Source organism: Salmo salar, chromosome 27 (genome assembly GCF_965601325.2).
Source record: "Salmo salar chromosome 27, fSalSal1, whole genome shotgun sequence".
In the NCBI taxonomy this organism is placed as follows: Eukaryota; Metazoa; Chordata; class Actinopteri; order Salmoniformes; family Salmonidae; genus Salmo; species Salmo salar.
In genome coordinates, this window is record NC_138317.1 from 6,608,394 (window position 1) to 6,621,946 (window position 13,553).

The following is a 13,553-nucleotide window of genomic DNA, read 5'->3' on the forward strand; positions in this document are numbered from 1 at the left end:
TAACCTCTATGGGCAAGCGTCCCACCTACTCAACAGCCAGTGTAATCCCGTGGCGCGATATTCAAATACCTTAGAAATGCTATTACTTCAATTTCTCAAACATATGACTATTTTACAGCATTTTAAAGACAAGACTCTCGTTAATCTAACCACACTGTCCGATTTCAAAAAGGCTTTACAACGAAAGCAAAACATTAGATTATGTCAGCAGAGTACCCAGCCAGAAATAATCAGACACCCATTTTTCAAGCTAGCATATAATGTCAAATAAACCCAAACCACAGCTAAATGCAGCACTAACCTTTGATGATCTTCATCAGATGACAATCTTAGGACATTATGTTATACAATACATGCATGTCAGTTCAATCAAGTTCATATTTATATCAAAAACCAGCTTTTTACATTAGCAGGTGACTAGCATGTGACTAGCATTCCCACCGAACACTTCCGGTGAATTTACTAAATTACTCACGATAAACGTTCACAAAAAACATAACAATTATTTTAAGAATTATAGATACAGAACTCCTCTATGCACTCGATATGTCCGATTTTAAAATAGCTTTTCGGTGAAAGCACATTTTGCAACATTCTAAGTAGATAGCCCGGCATCACAGGGCTAGCTATTTAGACACCCAGCAAGTTTAGCATTCACCAAAGTCAGATTTACTATAAGAAAAATGTTATTACCTTTGCTGTCTTCGTCAGAATGCACTCCCAGGACTTCTACTTCAATAACAAATGTTGGTTTGGTCCCAAATAATCCTTTGTTATATCCACATAGCAGCGTTTTGTTCGTGCGTTCAAGACACTATCCGAAAGGGTAAATAAGGGTTACGAGCATGGCGCAATTCGTGACAAAAAAATTCTAAATATTCCATTACCCTACTTCGAAGCATGTCAACCGCTGTTTAAAATCAATTTTTATGCCACTTTTCTCATAAAAAAGCGATAATATTCCGACCGGCAAAGCCTGTTTACATTCAACGAGAGAGAAAGTAAAAGCATGCTATCCCCTCATGCACGAGCCTCAGTCTAAAGGCCCTCTGATAGAGCACTTGCCAAATGCGCTAGTGTGTTTCAGCCTGGGCCTTGAATTACGTCATTCAGCTTTTTCCCGGGTTCTGAGAGCCTATGGGAGCCGTAGGAAGTGTCACGTTACAGCAAAGATCCTCAGTCTTCAATAAAAAGAGCCAAGATGAACAACAACTTGTCAGACAGGCCACTTCCTGGTCAGAATCTTCTCAGGTTTTTGCCTGCCATATGAGTTCTGTTATACTCACAGACACCATTCAAACAGTTTTAGAGACTTTAGGGTGTTTTCTATCCAAAGCCAATAATTATATGCATATTCTAGTTACTGGGCAGGAGTAGTAACCAGATTAAATCGGGTACGTTTTTTTATCCGGCCGTGTAAATACTGCCCCCTATCCCCAACAGGTTAACAACTACTTGTAGAAGTATTTTTGTTCGTTTAAAAATGACCTTCAGGTGTGATAGACACCACTGTTCTCAACGGTACTCCCGCCGGCTTTGGTCTTTGTCATGGTAGCTAGCAACGTAGGTTACGCTGTTACTCCTCGCCGTTCCAGACAGGGCAGGTCACAGGGAAGATTGAAACAACAACCAACAGGGATCTAGACAGGCACAAAGCCGGGACAATCTGCAGTCCCAGCCACAATGGCTAACCTCGTCGCTGGCTGCGTTCAAGCCCTCAAGAAAACCCCGCTAGCTTGATATGCGGCTAGCTGCAATGCCAAATAGCTCCTCAGACCTGTCCTTGGTCTGCAGGATCACTGGACAGAGGCTAGCAGTCCCAGAAACTGATGCCAAGTGCATCGAGGGATCCAAACAAAAAAGTTTGCTAGCTACTAAGAACTTTCCAATACACTTTCAAAACAACAAACTTTTCAAAACGTCAAAACTGAGCTCTTCTGCGTTGTGTGGCACTGTTTTAGTTTGGCTTGCCATTGTGAACTACACAAGTTGTATGTTGTACTCTGTGTCTGATTTGACTCTCTTATAGGGAGATTATATACCATTTCCAGCCTTTCATAATAAAATAAATAGACCCATTCTTCATCACACTATTCTTCTAAATTCAATCTTCACCCTCGCCATTCAGATCAATCAAATTCAATCACTCTCTTCACCCTCACCATTCAGTTAATTGAAGTCAAATGCACTATTGTCAATTTCTATCGGCCATTCAGCCATTGATGAACATATTTTTATTTTGTTACTGGTTTTTGCTTAGTTGCCAGAGCAATACTGCTGCACTGAATGCATGGACAGCATGGATATTCTTGGGAAAAGTTACATTTGGAAATAGATCTTGAATGTTGAGTTATTTGACAAAGGTGATTGTTATAGACACTGCAGAATGTGCTCTTTCTGATAATGTAACGAAATAAAAATGTTTACCTGCATGTGACTGAAGGAGGATTTCATAAAGTGATGCTCCTTTCCCTGTATCTCTCAATGTTCAATTTGACAGCTAATACTATTGTCACTCATCAGATTGTCAATTTAATCTTGTCTATAGGCTAACTCTTATGTGTGAAATTAGTTTCGGTATAAATTCGGTGTAGTTTCGATGGGCAGGCTGACTCAAGGATATGTTTTGCAATATTCTAAAGGCCTAACTAATCCAGTTTATTGTAAAGGAAACTAAAACATGCTACGTGGAAGCAAAATCACAATTTTGTAACATCTGTCAATTTTCAGATTTTGGGATATTTGCAACTATAACTTCCATACTTTCATAAGATGTACACATAAATCGGCATAATGTATACTCCAACTCAGTCAACTATACCTACCATACATTTCTTTCTTGGTAGCATGTTTTATGTAGAACTATTTTTAAAACTGTCCATGTTGAATCATATGTGGCCGACTGGCTCAAATCGGTCTTAAGTATCAAAATTTGAAAATTGTGTTTTTTACAATGGATAAAAGTAGAGACTCAGAGCTACAAAATGGTATATCATACACTACAGTTGAGGAACAATGGGAAAGTAAGTCATTCTGCTTTTAAACAATGACGCGGCTAATATATGGACTTTTCCCGCTTTCAATTTTTTTTTCTCCAAAAAACACATTCTGTGACGTGCTCAGTTTTTTGGCGGCATGAAGCTTTCCTTAACCAATGAAATTGCCGAACGGGTTACGGTCAAACAACTTTTTTGTTTACTGTTTAGATTAAATCGAGCGCTCTCAAACTTCCCATCATTCTGATTACGGTAGTCATTTTGTCACCCTCATCATGGCAAAGACACGGAGAAATGCATATGATGCAGCTTTCAAGTTGAAGGCGATTGATCTGGCTGTTGGAAAAGGAAATAGAGCTGCTGCACGGGAGCTTGGTCTTAATGAGTTGATGATAAGACGTTGGAAACAGCAGCGTGAGGAATTGACTCTAAAGCTTACAGCTAATTTTTTATTTTTTGTTACAAGCCGTGTTTCGTTAAAGCCTATTTATTTTTGTTACAAGCCATGTTTCGTTAAAGCCTATTTATTTTTGTTACAAGCCGTGTTTCGTTAACCTCTTACATCTAGACGTTCCGCTAGCGGAACACCTGCTCCAATATCCAATGAAAGGCGTGGCGCGAATTACAAATTCCTCAAAAATACAAAAACTTCAATTTTTCAAACATATGCCTATTTTACAGCATTTTAAAGACAAGACTCTCCTTTATCTAACCACACTGTCCGATTTCAAAAAGGCTTTACAGTGAAAGCAAAACATTAGATTATGTCAGCAGAGTACCCAGCCAGAAATAATCAGACACCCATTTTTCAAGCTAGCATATAATGTCACAAAAAACAAAACCACAGCTAAATGCAGCACTAACCTTTGATGATCTTCATCAGATGACACGCCTAGGACATTGTTATACAATACATGCATGTTTTATTCAATGAAGTTCATATTTATATCAAAAACCAGCTTTTTACATTAGCATGTGACGTTCAGAACTAGCATTCCCACCGAACACTTCCGGTGAATTTACTAAATTACTCACGATAAACGTTCACAAAAAACATAACAATTATTTTAAGAATTATAGATACAGAACTCCTTTGTGCAATCGAGGTGTCCGATTTTAAAATAGCTTTTCGGTGAAAGCACATTTTGCAATATTCTGAGTAGATAGCCCAGCCATCACGGCTAGCTATTTTGACACCCACCAAGTTTAGCCCTGACCAAACTCCGATTTACTATTAGAAAAGTTTTATTACCTTTGGTGTTCTTCGTCAGAATGCACTCCCAGGACTGCTACTTCAATAACAAATGTTGGTTTGGTTCAAAATAATCCATACTTATATCCAAATAACGGCGTTTTGTTCGTGCGTTCAAGACACTATCCGAAGTGTAAATAAGGGTCACGCGCACGACGCATTTCGTGACAAAAAAATTCTAAATATTCCATTACCGTACTTAGAAGCATGTCAACCGCTGTTTAAAATCAATTTTTATGCAATTTTTCTCGTAAAAAAGCGATAATATTCTGACCGGGAAGCGTGTATACGTACAAAGAGAGAGAAAATAAAAGCATGGGATCCCCTCGTGCACGAGCCTGAGTTTCATAGTACTGTGACCGGCCACTATCCAAACGCGCTACTTTTTTTCAGCCAGAGCCTGCAAAGCCACGATTCAGCTTTTTGCCGCCTTCTGAGAGCCCATGGGAGCCGTAGGAAGTGTCACGTAACAGCAGAGATCCCCTGTATTGGATAGAGATAATCAAGAAGGCCAAGAAATAGTCAGACAGGGTACTTCCTGTACAGAATCTTCTCAGGTTTTGGCCTGCCAAATGAGTTATGTTATACTCACAGACACCATTCAAACAGTTTTAGAAACTTTGGAGTGTTTTCTATCCAAAGCTAATAATTATATGCATATTCTAGTTTCTGGGCAGGAGTAATAATCAGATTAAATCGGGTACGTTTTTTATCCGGCCGTGAAAATACTGCCCCTAGCCATAACAGGTTAAAGCCTGTGTAATTTGTTTCAATGTACCAGTAGGCACCTGCGGCTTATAGACATGTGCGGCTTATTTATGTTCAAAATGTAAAAAAAAAAATTAATTCAGTGGGTGCGGCTTATATTCAGGTGCGCTTAATAGTCCGGAAATTACAGTAGATGGCCAGACTGAATTTACAAACGCACCTGAAGTGGTTACTTGAATAGTGGAGTCTTTTCTTCAGACATGTAGCTAGCTAGCTAGGTAAACAATGATCCGTAATCCCAACTCATGAAGTTACTACCCTGCATGAATCTGCATGTAGCTAAACAACCAGGTTCAATGTTAGCTAGCTACATTAGGCTATAACTCGCCAAGCAAATGGCTCTGAGATACGAATAATAAGATCATACACGTAACGTTAGCTAGCGAGCCAGCCAGCTAACAGCACATTTTAACTTGAAATTGAACCACCTTCTGTCACAATTAGAAACGTGTAATATTTGAAAATGTAGCTGGCTCGACTATCTTACCTGTATACATTATTCATGGGTGGACGCGTTTCCTGTCGGATGCCATGGTTGCCCTTAGTTTGAAGATGTTATCCGGAGACTGTTTTCTCCATCTCCTTAGCTATCATACTCGAATTCACTGATTTCAAAACACGGTCCTCCAGAAAGTGGTGAGCATCCGTTTTACTACACGATACATTAAAAAAAGCAGCTTTAGACAGGATTACCTACACATACTGACCAGCTCAAATAGACAGAAGCATGCTATATGGCAGACCAATCCAAACTCATCTCTCGGCATGTCTAGCCCACTCATTATCTCAGCCAATCATGGCTAGCGGGAAGGTTTTATTTTTTAATAAAATGTAACGTTTATTTAACTAGGCAAGTCAGTTAAGAACAAATTCTTATTTACAATGACGGCCTCCCGGGGAACAGTGGGTTAACTGCCTTGTTCAGGGGCAGAACAAGAGATTTTTACCTTGTCAGCTTGGGGATTCAATCCAGCAACCTTTCGGTTACTGGCCCAATGCTCTAACCACTAGGCTACCTGCCGCTGTCTTTTCTGTGGCTAAACCAACTAGGCTCGTAATTTCACAATTTTATTTGTATTTACAGATGGCATACAAGCTTGTTATTAAGGCACATGAAAGTTCACATGTTCAAGAAGGCATTTCTGTCAAACGCATTTTCCTTGTTTGAAAATATCTCCCACAAAGAATCCACGAAAGAGAGACAAAATTAGAAATTCTTGAAGAATTATACCTACAGTATGTGAATAGAAATAGTCAGCCAATGCGAAAAAAGCAGTGAATGAAAGAAAAAATGTGTCTGATCAGCCGATCGAGGCAGTGGCAGTACAAGTAGAGGAGGAAAAGGAGGTAGCCGGCAGCAGCACGTCGAGACGCAAATTAGTTGAGATTAAGATAACAACTAGCAGCGATCATCCAGACAGCAGACAGCCAACAGTGGCTTTTATTCCACGTCACAAATAAACCAATTTGTACATGATTTAATTTGCCTTAAGTGTCTCAACATTGGACTGAAAATCACCGTAGACCCCACCAACCAGTGATTCTGTAATTCTGTCATGGTAGAATTTGCAGACTGTGAAGGTGATCGTGATGAATTTAGGAGGAGTGTTTACACTTCCTCCAGGCTGCAGGAGTGCTCCAGGGGAGATGTGGCATTTGATATAAATGTGAGGATGGTTCTTCTAGCCCACAAACTTGGACTTGGTTATGCAGCTCTAAAGAAAATAAGCAAAGTCCCAGGGATTCCTGCGACATGACAGGAAAATGACAGGTAAAATAAAAAGGGAGAGTAGACCATTATTGTCAAGTGACTTGCTGTGTATAAATAATAATTATTTCCTTGCTCCAGCAAATGTATTAAAAGTGAATAGGAAAACATAACTATACTATGAGACTGTCACATAGGCCTACAGTGTCAAAGGGCTGTAGCCTAATGTGATATGTGAGAAAGTAGCTTTGCATGAAGTAAATACATGCTGATATGCTAATATTTACAAAAGGTAACATGCTGATATTTAGATATGCAGTTATGACTGTAATGTCGACAGACATAAGTACATTCCCCCCCACTTTAGTTGCAGTGATTCAGAGAGAGCTACAGTCAGTAGAGAGTGCTGCAAAGATTAGAAGAGCATACGCAGATATAGAACCAGACATCACAGAGTTACTGAAGGAGGATACAGATGTAGAAGCAGACATAACAGAGTTTACTGAAGGAGGATACAGATAAAGACCCAGACATAACAGAGTTACTGAAGGAGGATACAGATATAGACCCAGACATAACAGAGTTACTGAAGGAGGATACAGATATAGAAGCAGACATAACAGAGTTACTGAAGGAGGATACAGATATAGACCCAGACAAAACAGAGTTACTGAAGGAGAATGAGGATACAGATATAGACCCAGACATAACAGAGTTACTGAAGGAGGATGAGGATACAGATATAGACCCAGACATAACAGAGTTACTGAAGGAGGATGAGGACGCAGATATAGAACCAGACATAACAGAGTTACTGAAGGAGGATGCAGATATAGACCCAGACATAACAGAGTTACTGAAGGAGGATACAGATATAGACCCAGACATAACAGAGTTACTGAAGGAGGATACAGATATAGAAGCAGACATAACAGAGTTTACTGAAGGAGGATACAGATATAGACCCAGACATAACAGAGTTACTGAAGGAGGATGAGGATATAGACACAGACATAACAGAGTTTACTGAAGGAGGATACAGATATAGACACAGACATAACAGAGTTTCTGAAGGAGGATGAGGATACAGATATAGACCCAGACATAACAGAGTTACTGAAGGAGGATGAGGACGCAGATATAGAACCAGACATAACAGAGTTACTGAAGGAGGATGCAGATATAGACCCAGACATAACAGAGTTACTGAAGGAGGATACAGATATAGACCCAGACATAACAGAGTTACTGAAGGAGGATACAGATATAGAACCAGACCTAACAGAGTTACTGAAGGAGGATACAGATATAGACACAGACATAACAGAGTTACTGAAGGAGGATACAGATATAGACCCAGACATAACAGAGTTACTGAAGGAGGATACAGATATAGAAGCAGACATAACAGAGTTTACTGAAGGAGGATACAGATATAGACCCAGACATAACAGAGTTACTGAAGGAGGATGAGGATATAGACCCAGACATAACAGAGTTACTGAAGGAGGATGAGGATATAGACCCAGACATAACAGAGTTTACTGAAGGAGGATACAGATATAGACACAGACATAACAGAGTTACTGAAGGAGGATGAGGACGCAGATATAGAACCAGACATAACAGAGTTACTGAAGGAGGATGCAGATATAGACCCAGACATAACAGAGTTACTGAAGGAGGATACAGATATAGAACCAGACATAGCAGAGTTACTGAAGGAGGATGAGGATATAGACCCAGACATCACATAGTTACTGAAGGAGGATACAGATATAGAGCCAGACATAAGAGTTACTGAAGGAGGATACAGATATAGAACCAGACCTAACAGAGTTACTGAAGGAGGATACAGATATAGACACAGACATAACAGAGTTTACTGAAGGAGGATACAGATGTAGAACCAGACATAACAGAGTTACTGAAGGAGGATGAGGATATAGAACCAGACCTAACAGAGTTACTGAAGGAGGATACAGATATAGAACCAGACCTAACAGAGTTACTGAAGGAGGATACAGATGTAGAACCAGACATAACAGAGTTTACCGAAGGAGGATACAGATGTAGAACCAGACATAACAGAGTTACTGAAGGAGGATACAGATCTAGAACCAGACATAAGAGTTTCTGAAGGAGGATACAGATATAGAACTAGAACTAGACATAACAGAGTTACTGAAGGAGGATGAGGATACAGATACTTTTTTCCCTCACTGTATTTGATCCCCTGCTGATTTTGTACGTTTGCACACTGACAAAGATATTATCAGTCTATAATTTTAATGGTAGGTTTATTTGAACAGTGAGAGACAGAATAACAACAAAAAAATCCAGAAAAATGCATGTTAAAAATGTTATAAATTGATTTGCATTTTAATGAGGGAAATAAATATTTGACCCACACTCAATCAGAAACATTTCTGGCTCCCAGGTGTCTTTTATTCAAGTAACGAGCTGAGATTAGGAGCACACTCTTAAAGGGAGTGCTCCTAATCTTAGTTTGTTACCTGTATAAAAGACACCTGTCCACAGAAGCAATCAATCAATCAGATTCCAAACTCTCCACCATGGCCAAGACCAAAGAGCTCTCCAAGGATGTCAGGGACAAGATTGTAGACCTACACAAGGCTGGAATGGGCTACAAGACCATCGCCAAGCAGCTTGGTGAGAATGTGACAACAGTTGGTGCGATTATTCGCAAATGGAAGAAACCCAAAAGAGCTGTCAATCTCCCTCGGCCTGGGGCTCCATGCAAGATCTCACCTCGTGGAGTTGCAATGATCATGAGAATGGTGAGGAATCAGCCCAGAACTACACGGGAGAATTTTGTCAATGATCTCAAGGCAGCTGGGACCATAGTCACCAAGAAAACAATTGGTAACACACTACGCCGTGAAGGTTTGAAATCCTGCAGCGCCCGCAAGGTCCCCCTGCTCAAGAAAGCACATATACATGCCCGTCTGAAGTTTGCCAATGAACATCTGAATGTTTCAGAGGACAACTGTGTGAAAGTGTTATGGTCAGATGAGACCAAAATGGAGCTCTTTGGCATCAACTCATCTCGTCGTGTTTGGAGGAGTAGGAATGCTGCCTATGAACCCAAGAACACCATCCCCACCGTCAAACATGGAGGTGGAAACATAATGCTTTGGGGGTGTTTTTTAGCTAAGGGGACAGGACAACTTCACTGCATCAAAGGGATGATGGATGGGGCCATGTACTGTCAAATCTTGGGTGAGAACCTCCTTCCCTCAGCCAGGGCATTGAAAATGGGTCGTGGATGGGTATTCCAGCATGACAATGACCCAAAACACATGGCCAAGGCAACAAAGGAGTGGCTCATGAAGAAGCACATTAAGGTCCTGGAATGGCCCAGCCAGTCTCCAGACCTTAATCCCATAGAAAATCTGTGGAGGGAGCTGAAGGTTTCGAGTTGCCAAACGTTAGCCTCAAAACCTTAATGACTTGGAGAAGATCTGCAAAGAGGAGTGGGACAAAATCCCTCCTGAGATCTGTGCAAACCTGGTGGCCAACTACAAGAAACGTCTGACCTCTGTGATTGCCAACAAGGGTTTTGCCACCAAGTACCAAGTCATGTTTTGCAGAGGGGTCAAATACTTATTTCCCTCATTAAAATGCAAATCAATTTATAACATTTTTGACATGCGTTTTTCTGGATTTTTTGTTGTTGTTATTCTGTCTCTCACTGTTCAAATAAACCTACCATTAAAATTATAGACTGATCATTTCTTTGTCAGTGGGCAAACGTACAAAATCAGCAGGGGATCAAATACTTTTTTCCCTCACTGTAAGGACAACTCAGAATATGCTATTCTATTCCTCTGAAATAGGATACATTTTCTTCATATCATGTTTCTTTAATAATGGATTTATTGTGTTGGTTTAGGCTATATTAAATGTATTTATTAGACTTGTGACAAATGGAATGTTAGCTAAAGTGACTGGTAGTCAGACTAGTAGAGCAGAGAATGCGTGGAGAATAAACACGTGTAGAAGGTGTTCCGCACATGCGCATAAGCTTCTTTAGTCCGGGGGGGGGGGGGGGGATTCGGATCCGAGATATAAAAACCGAGATATAAAGTGCATTTGTTATTGTTTGTTAGTTTTATCATTTCCTTTCCCTTGTGGTTTGTTTTTCACAGCTGCAGATCAATCAGTCCATCATCTTCTGTAACTCCACCCAGAGAGTTGAGCTGCTAGCCAAGAAGATCACCCAGTTGGGCTACTCCTGCTTCTACATCCACGCCAAGATGATGCAGGTGAGCCATTTAGATTCACGCTTATTGTCCTACAAGAGAAAAATCTGCATCCTCCTGAAAAGAGGTTAAACATTATTATCGGGTTGGAACTAAAATTATTTTCCAATCGTTTTTGTTCTGAACAGATTTTTGTTGTTGTTCCGTTCCACTGTTCCGACCAGAAAATTAAAGTTCTGAACGGGTTCGTACAAAAAATAAATAACGGTTTATATCGTTCCTTTATGTTCCTTTTTTATACCTCTGAAATATTTTTCTTTTTTTACATTTACTGTGCCTTCAGAAAGTATTCACGCACCCACCCACAGACACATATGTATTAATTCCCACTGTTGGCAGTTGATGTTATTCTTCAATATCACAGACCCCAAAGCAAATCAGGGGGAGGAAAATAGGTTTATTCAAAGAGGACAAATCATGCTTGGAAGTAGATGGTCATTTCTTCCCTGTCCTCAGGGATTCTCTCCACAGAACAAACTGACAGGGTGTAATTTATAACTCCCAGCCCTAGCCTGTGGTTGACCAATTAGACTTTTTTGCAGTAAAATATGGCCAAATAACAAGTATCTTGCTCCAGTACAGCCGATTCAGACCAATGAAAACGTGGCACATGTAGCTAGGAGTCCAGGACTGACATTCCTACACAGATTCTAAACAGATGTTGAACTGAAAAGCAACTATTTCCATTGATAATTCCCTGTTGATCGTTAGTACTCTCTTGACCTTTAGTCCTCCTAACCTTTAGTCCTCTCATCCTTTGCATTGTGTATTTATCTTCAAAATATTCTTACACCACCCACACACACACGTGTTTCACCTAACCTCATGACCTAAAACACACATTGCTCTAAATGTCATAACCCTCTGAAGTCTTCAGTGGTGTTATGTGGACTGTGTCAATGTGCATTCCATAGGAAGTGCATCCCTATTGATAAAACTATCACAAATGTGTGGTTGTGTTGGACATGTGAAGCATGCACTTCTATGTTTCCGTTCCACTCATTGGATGATTCCGACTGTGTATCTCTCTTATTTGGGCAGGATATGAACCCTGATAACATGGTCTTTAACCAATTTCTATATTAATGAAGCAAACAATAAATATAATGATTGTGTTGATCCTGATTCAAATTTCCTGAATTTTACCAGAGATGATGATCACTTGTGATTACTATCATGTTAAAAGATGTAACAACCTGTATAACAGTCGATCTAATTCCAAGACAAGCTTATTTTCTACCTTTCATTTGAACGTTCGCGGTCTTCCTAAAAATCATGACCACTTTGTTCATTATCTGTCTTCTCTCTATCATGAATAATTGCATTGTTGCCCTTTCAGAAGCATGGTTGACTGAAGAGCCTTATGACATGTCTCCTAATGCTGTTCACCACTGTACAACATAAAGTGGGAGGAGGAGTGTCCATTTCTGTTCATAAAGTATCTTGCACTTACATCTGATTACATTGATGTTGAATCTCTTTTCATACAAATTCTCTCCTGTTCATTTTTGAGTGGTAAAGTGGTATTGCATCCATCTACCCGATTCCAATATTGGGAGTTTAATTTGTCCTTGCATCTACCTTGGATTTGATTAATAATGAAGATCCAATTGGTTTTCTATTGGATGATTACAACATAAACTTATTGAAGAGAACCACTCAATGACATCTGACTTGTTGAATACTTTATACTCCAGCTATCTGTATTCCCTCATCTGTAAGACCACAGACTGACCCGTTTATCTGTATCCCCTCATCTATAAGACCACAGAGTGACCAGTTCATCTGACTTGTTGAATACTTTATACTCCATCTATCTGTATTCACTCATCTATAAGACCACAGAGTGACCAGTTCATCTGACTTGTTGAATACTTTATACTCCATCTATCTGTGTCCCCTCATCTATAAGACCACAGAGTGACCAGTTCATCTGACTTGTTGAATACTTTATACTCCATCTATCTGTATCCCCTCATCTATAAGACCACAGAGTGACCAGTTCATCTGACTTGTTGAATACGTTATACTCCATCTATCTGTGTCCCCTCATCTATAAGACCACAGAGTGACCAGTTCGTCTGCCACCCTTATTGATCATATTTTTACAAATGATTTTAATAATGTGGCTAATACGGGTATACTTTATACTGACATTTCTGACCACTTTCCAATTTTCCACTTCTCTTTGGCCATTGGAAATGAACAGATAGTATTGATAAGTAGCAGTAGATGTAGAATATTTAACTAAATTAATTGTGAGCGCTTTAAGATCAGCAGCAGGTCATGATGAGATTGGGGCCTTTTTGGTGAAATCAGTGTCTTCCTCAATTAATGAGCCTCGCAAACTCGTAATGTTCCTAAATATTTCATATTTTACAAATGATCGCCCAATATCTGTACTACCATGTTTTTTACAGAATCCTTGAAAAATGTGTCTATGAGAATATTGAAACATTTAAATCAACACTGTATTCTATATGAGCTAAAATATGGTTTTCGTAAAAACTACTCCATACATATGGCTCTTTTGCAACTTGTGG

At 39.7% G+C, this 13,553-nt stretch overlaps 1 protein-coding gene across 1 annotated transcript in view; it reads left to right on the top strand.

Moving 5' to 3' along the window:
* The window catches only part of LOC106588242 (putative ATP-dependent RNA helicase ddx6), a 77,248-nt gene that overhangs the window by 41,218 nt on the left and 22,477 nt on the right, over positions 1 to 13,553 (top strand). The window contains exon 10 of the mRNA XM_014177060.3: positions 10,897 to 11,013. Within this exon, the coding sequence (XP_014032535.1) occupies positions 10,897 to 11,013 (117 nt within the window). The remainder of the gene's footprint in view (positions 1 to 10,896; positions 11,014 to 13,553) is intronic.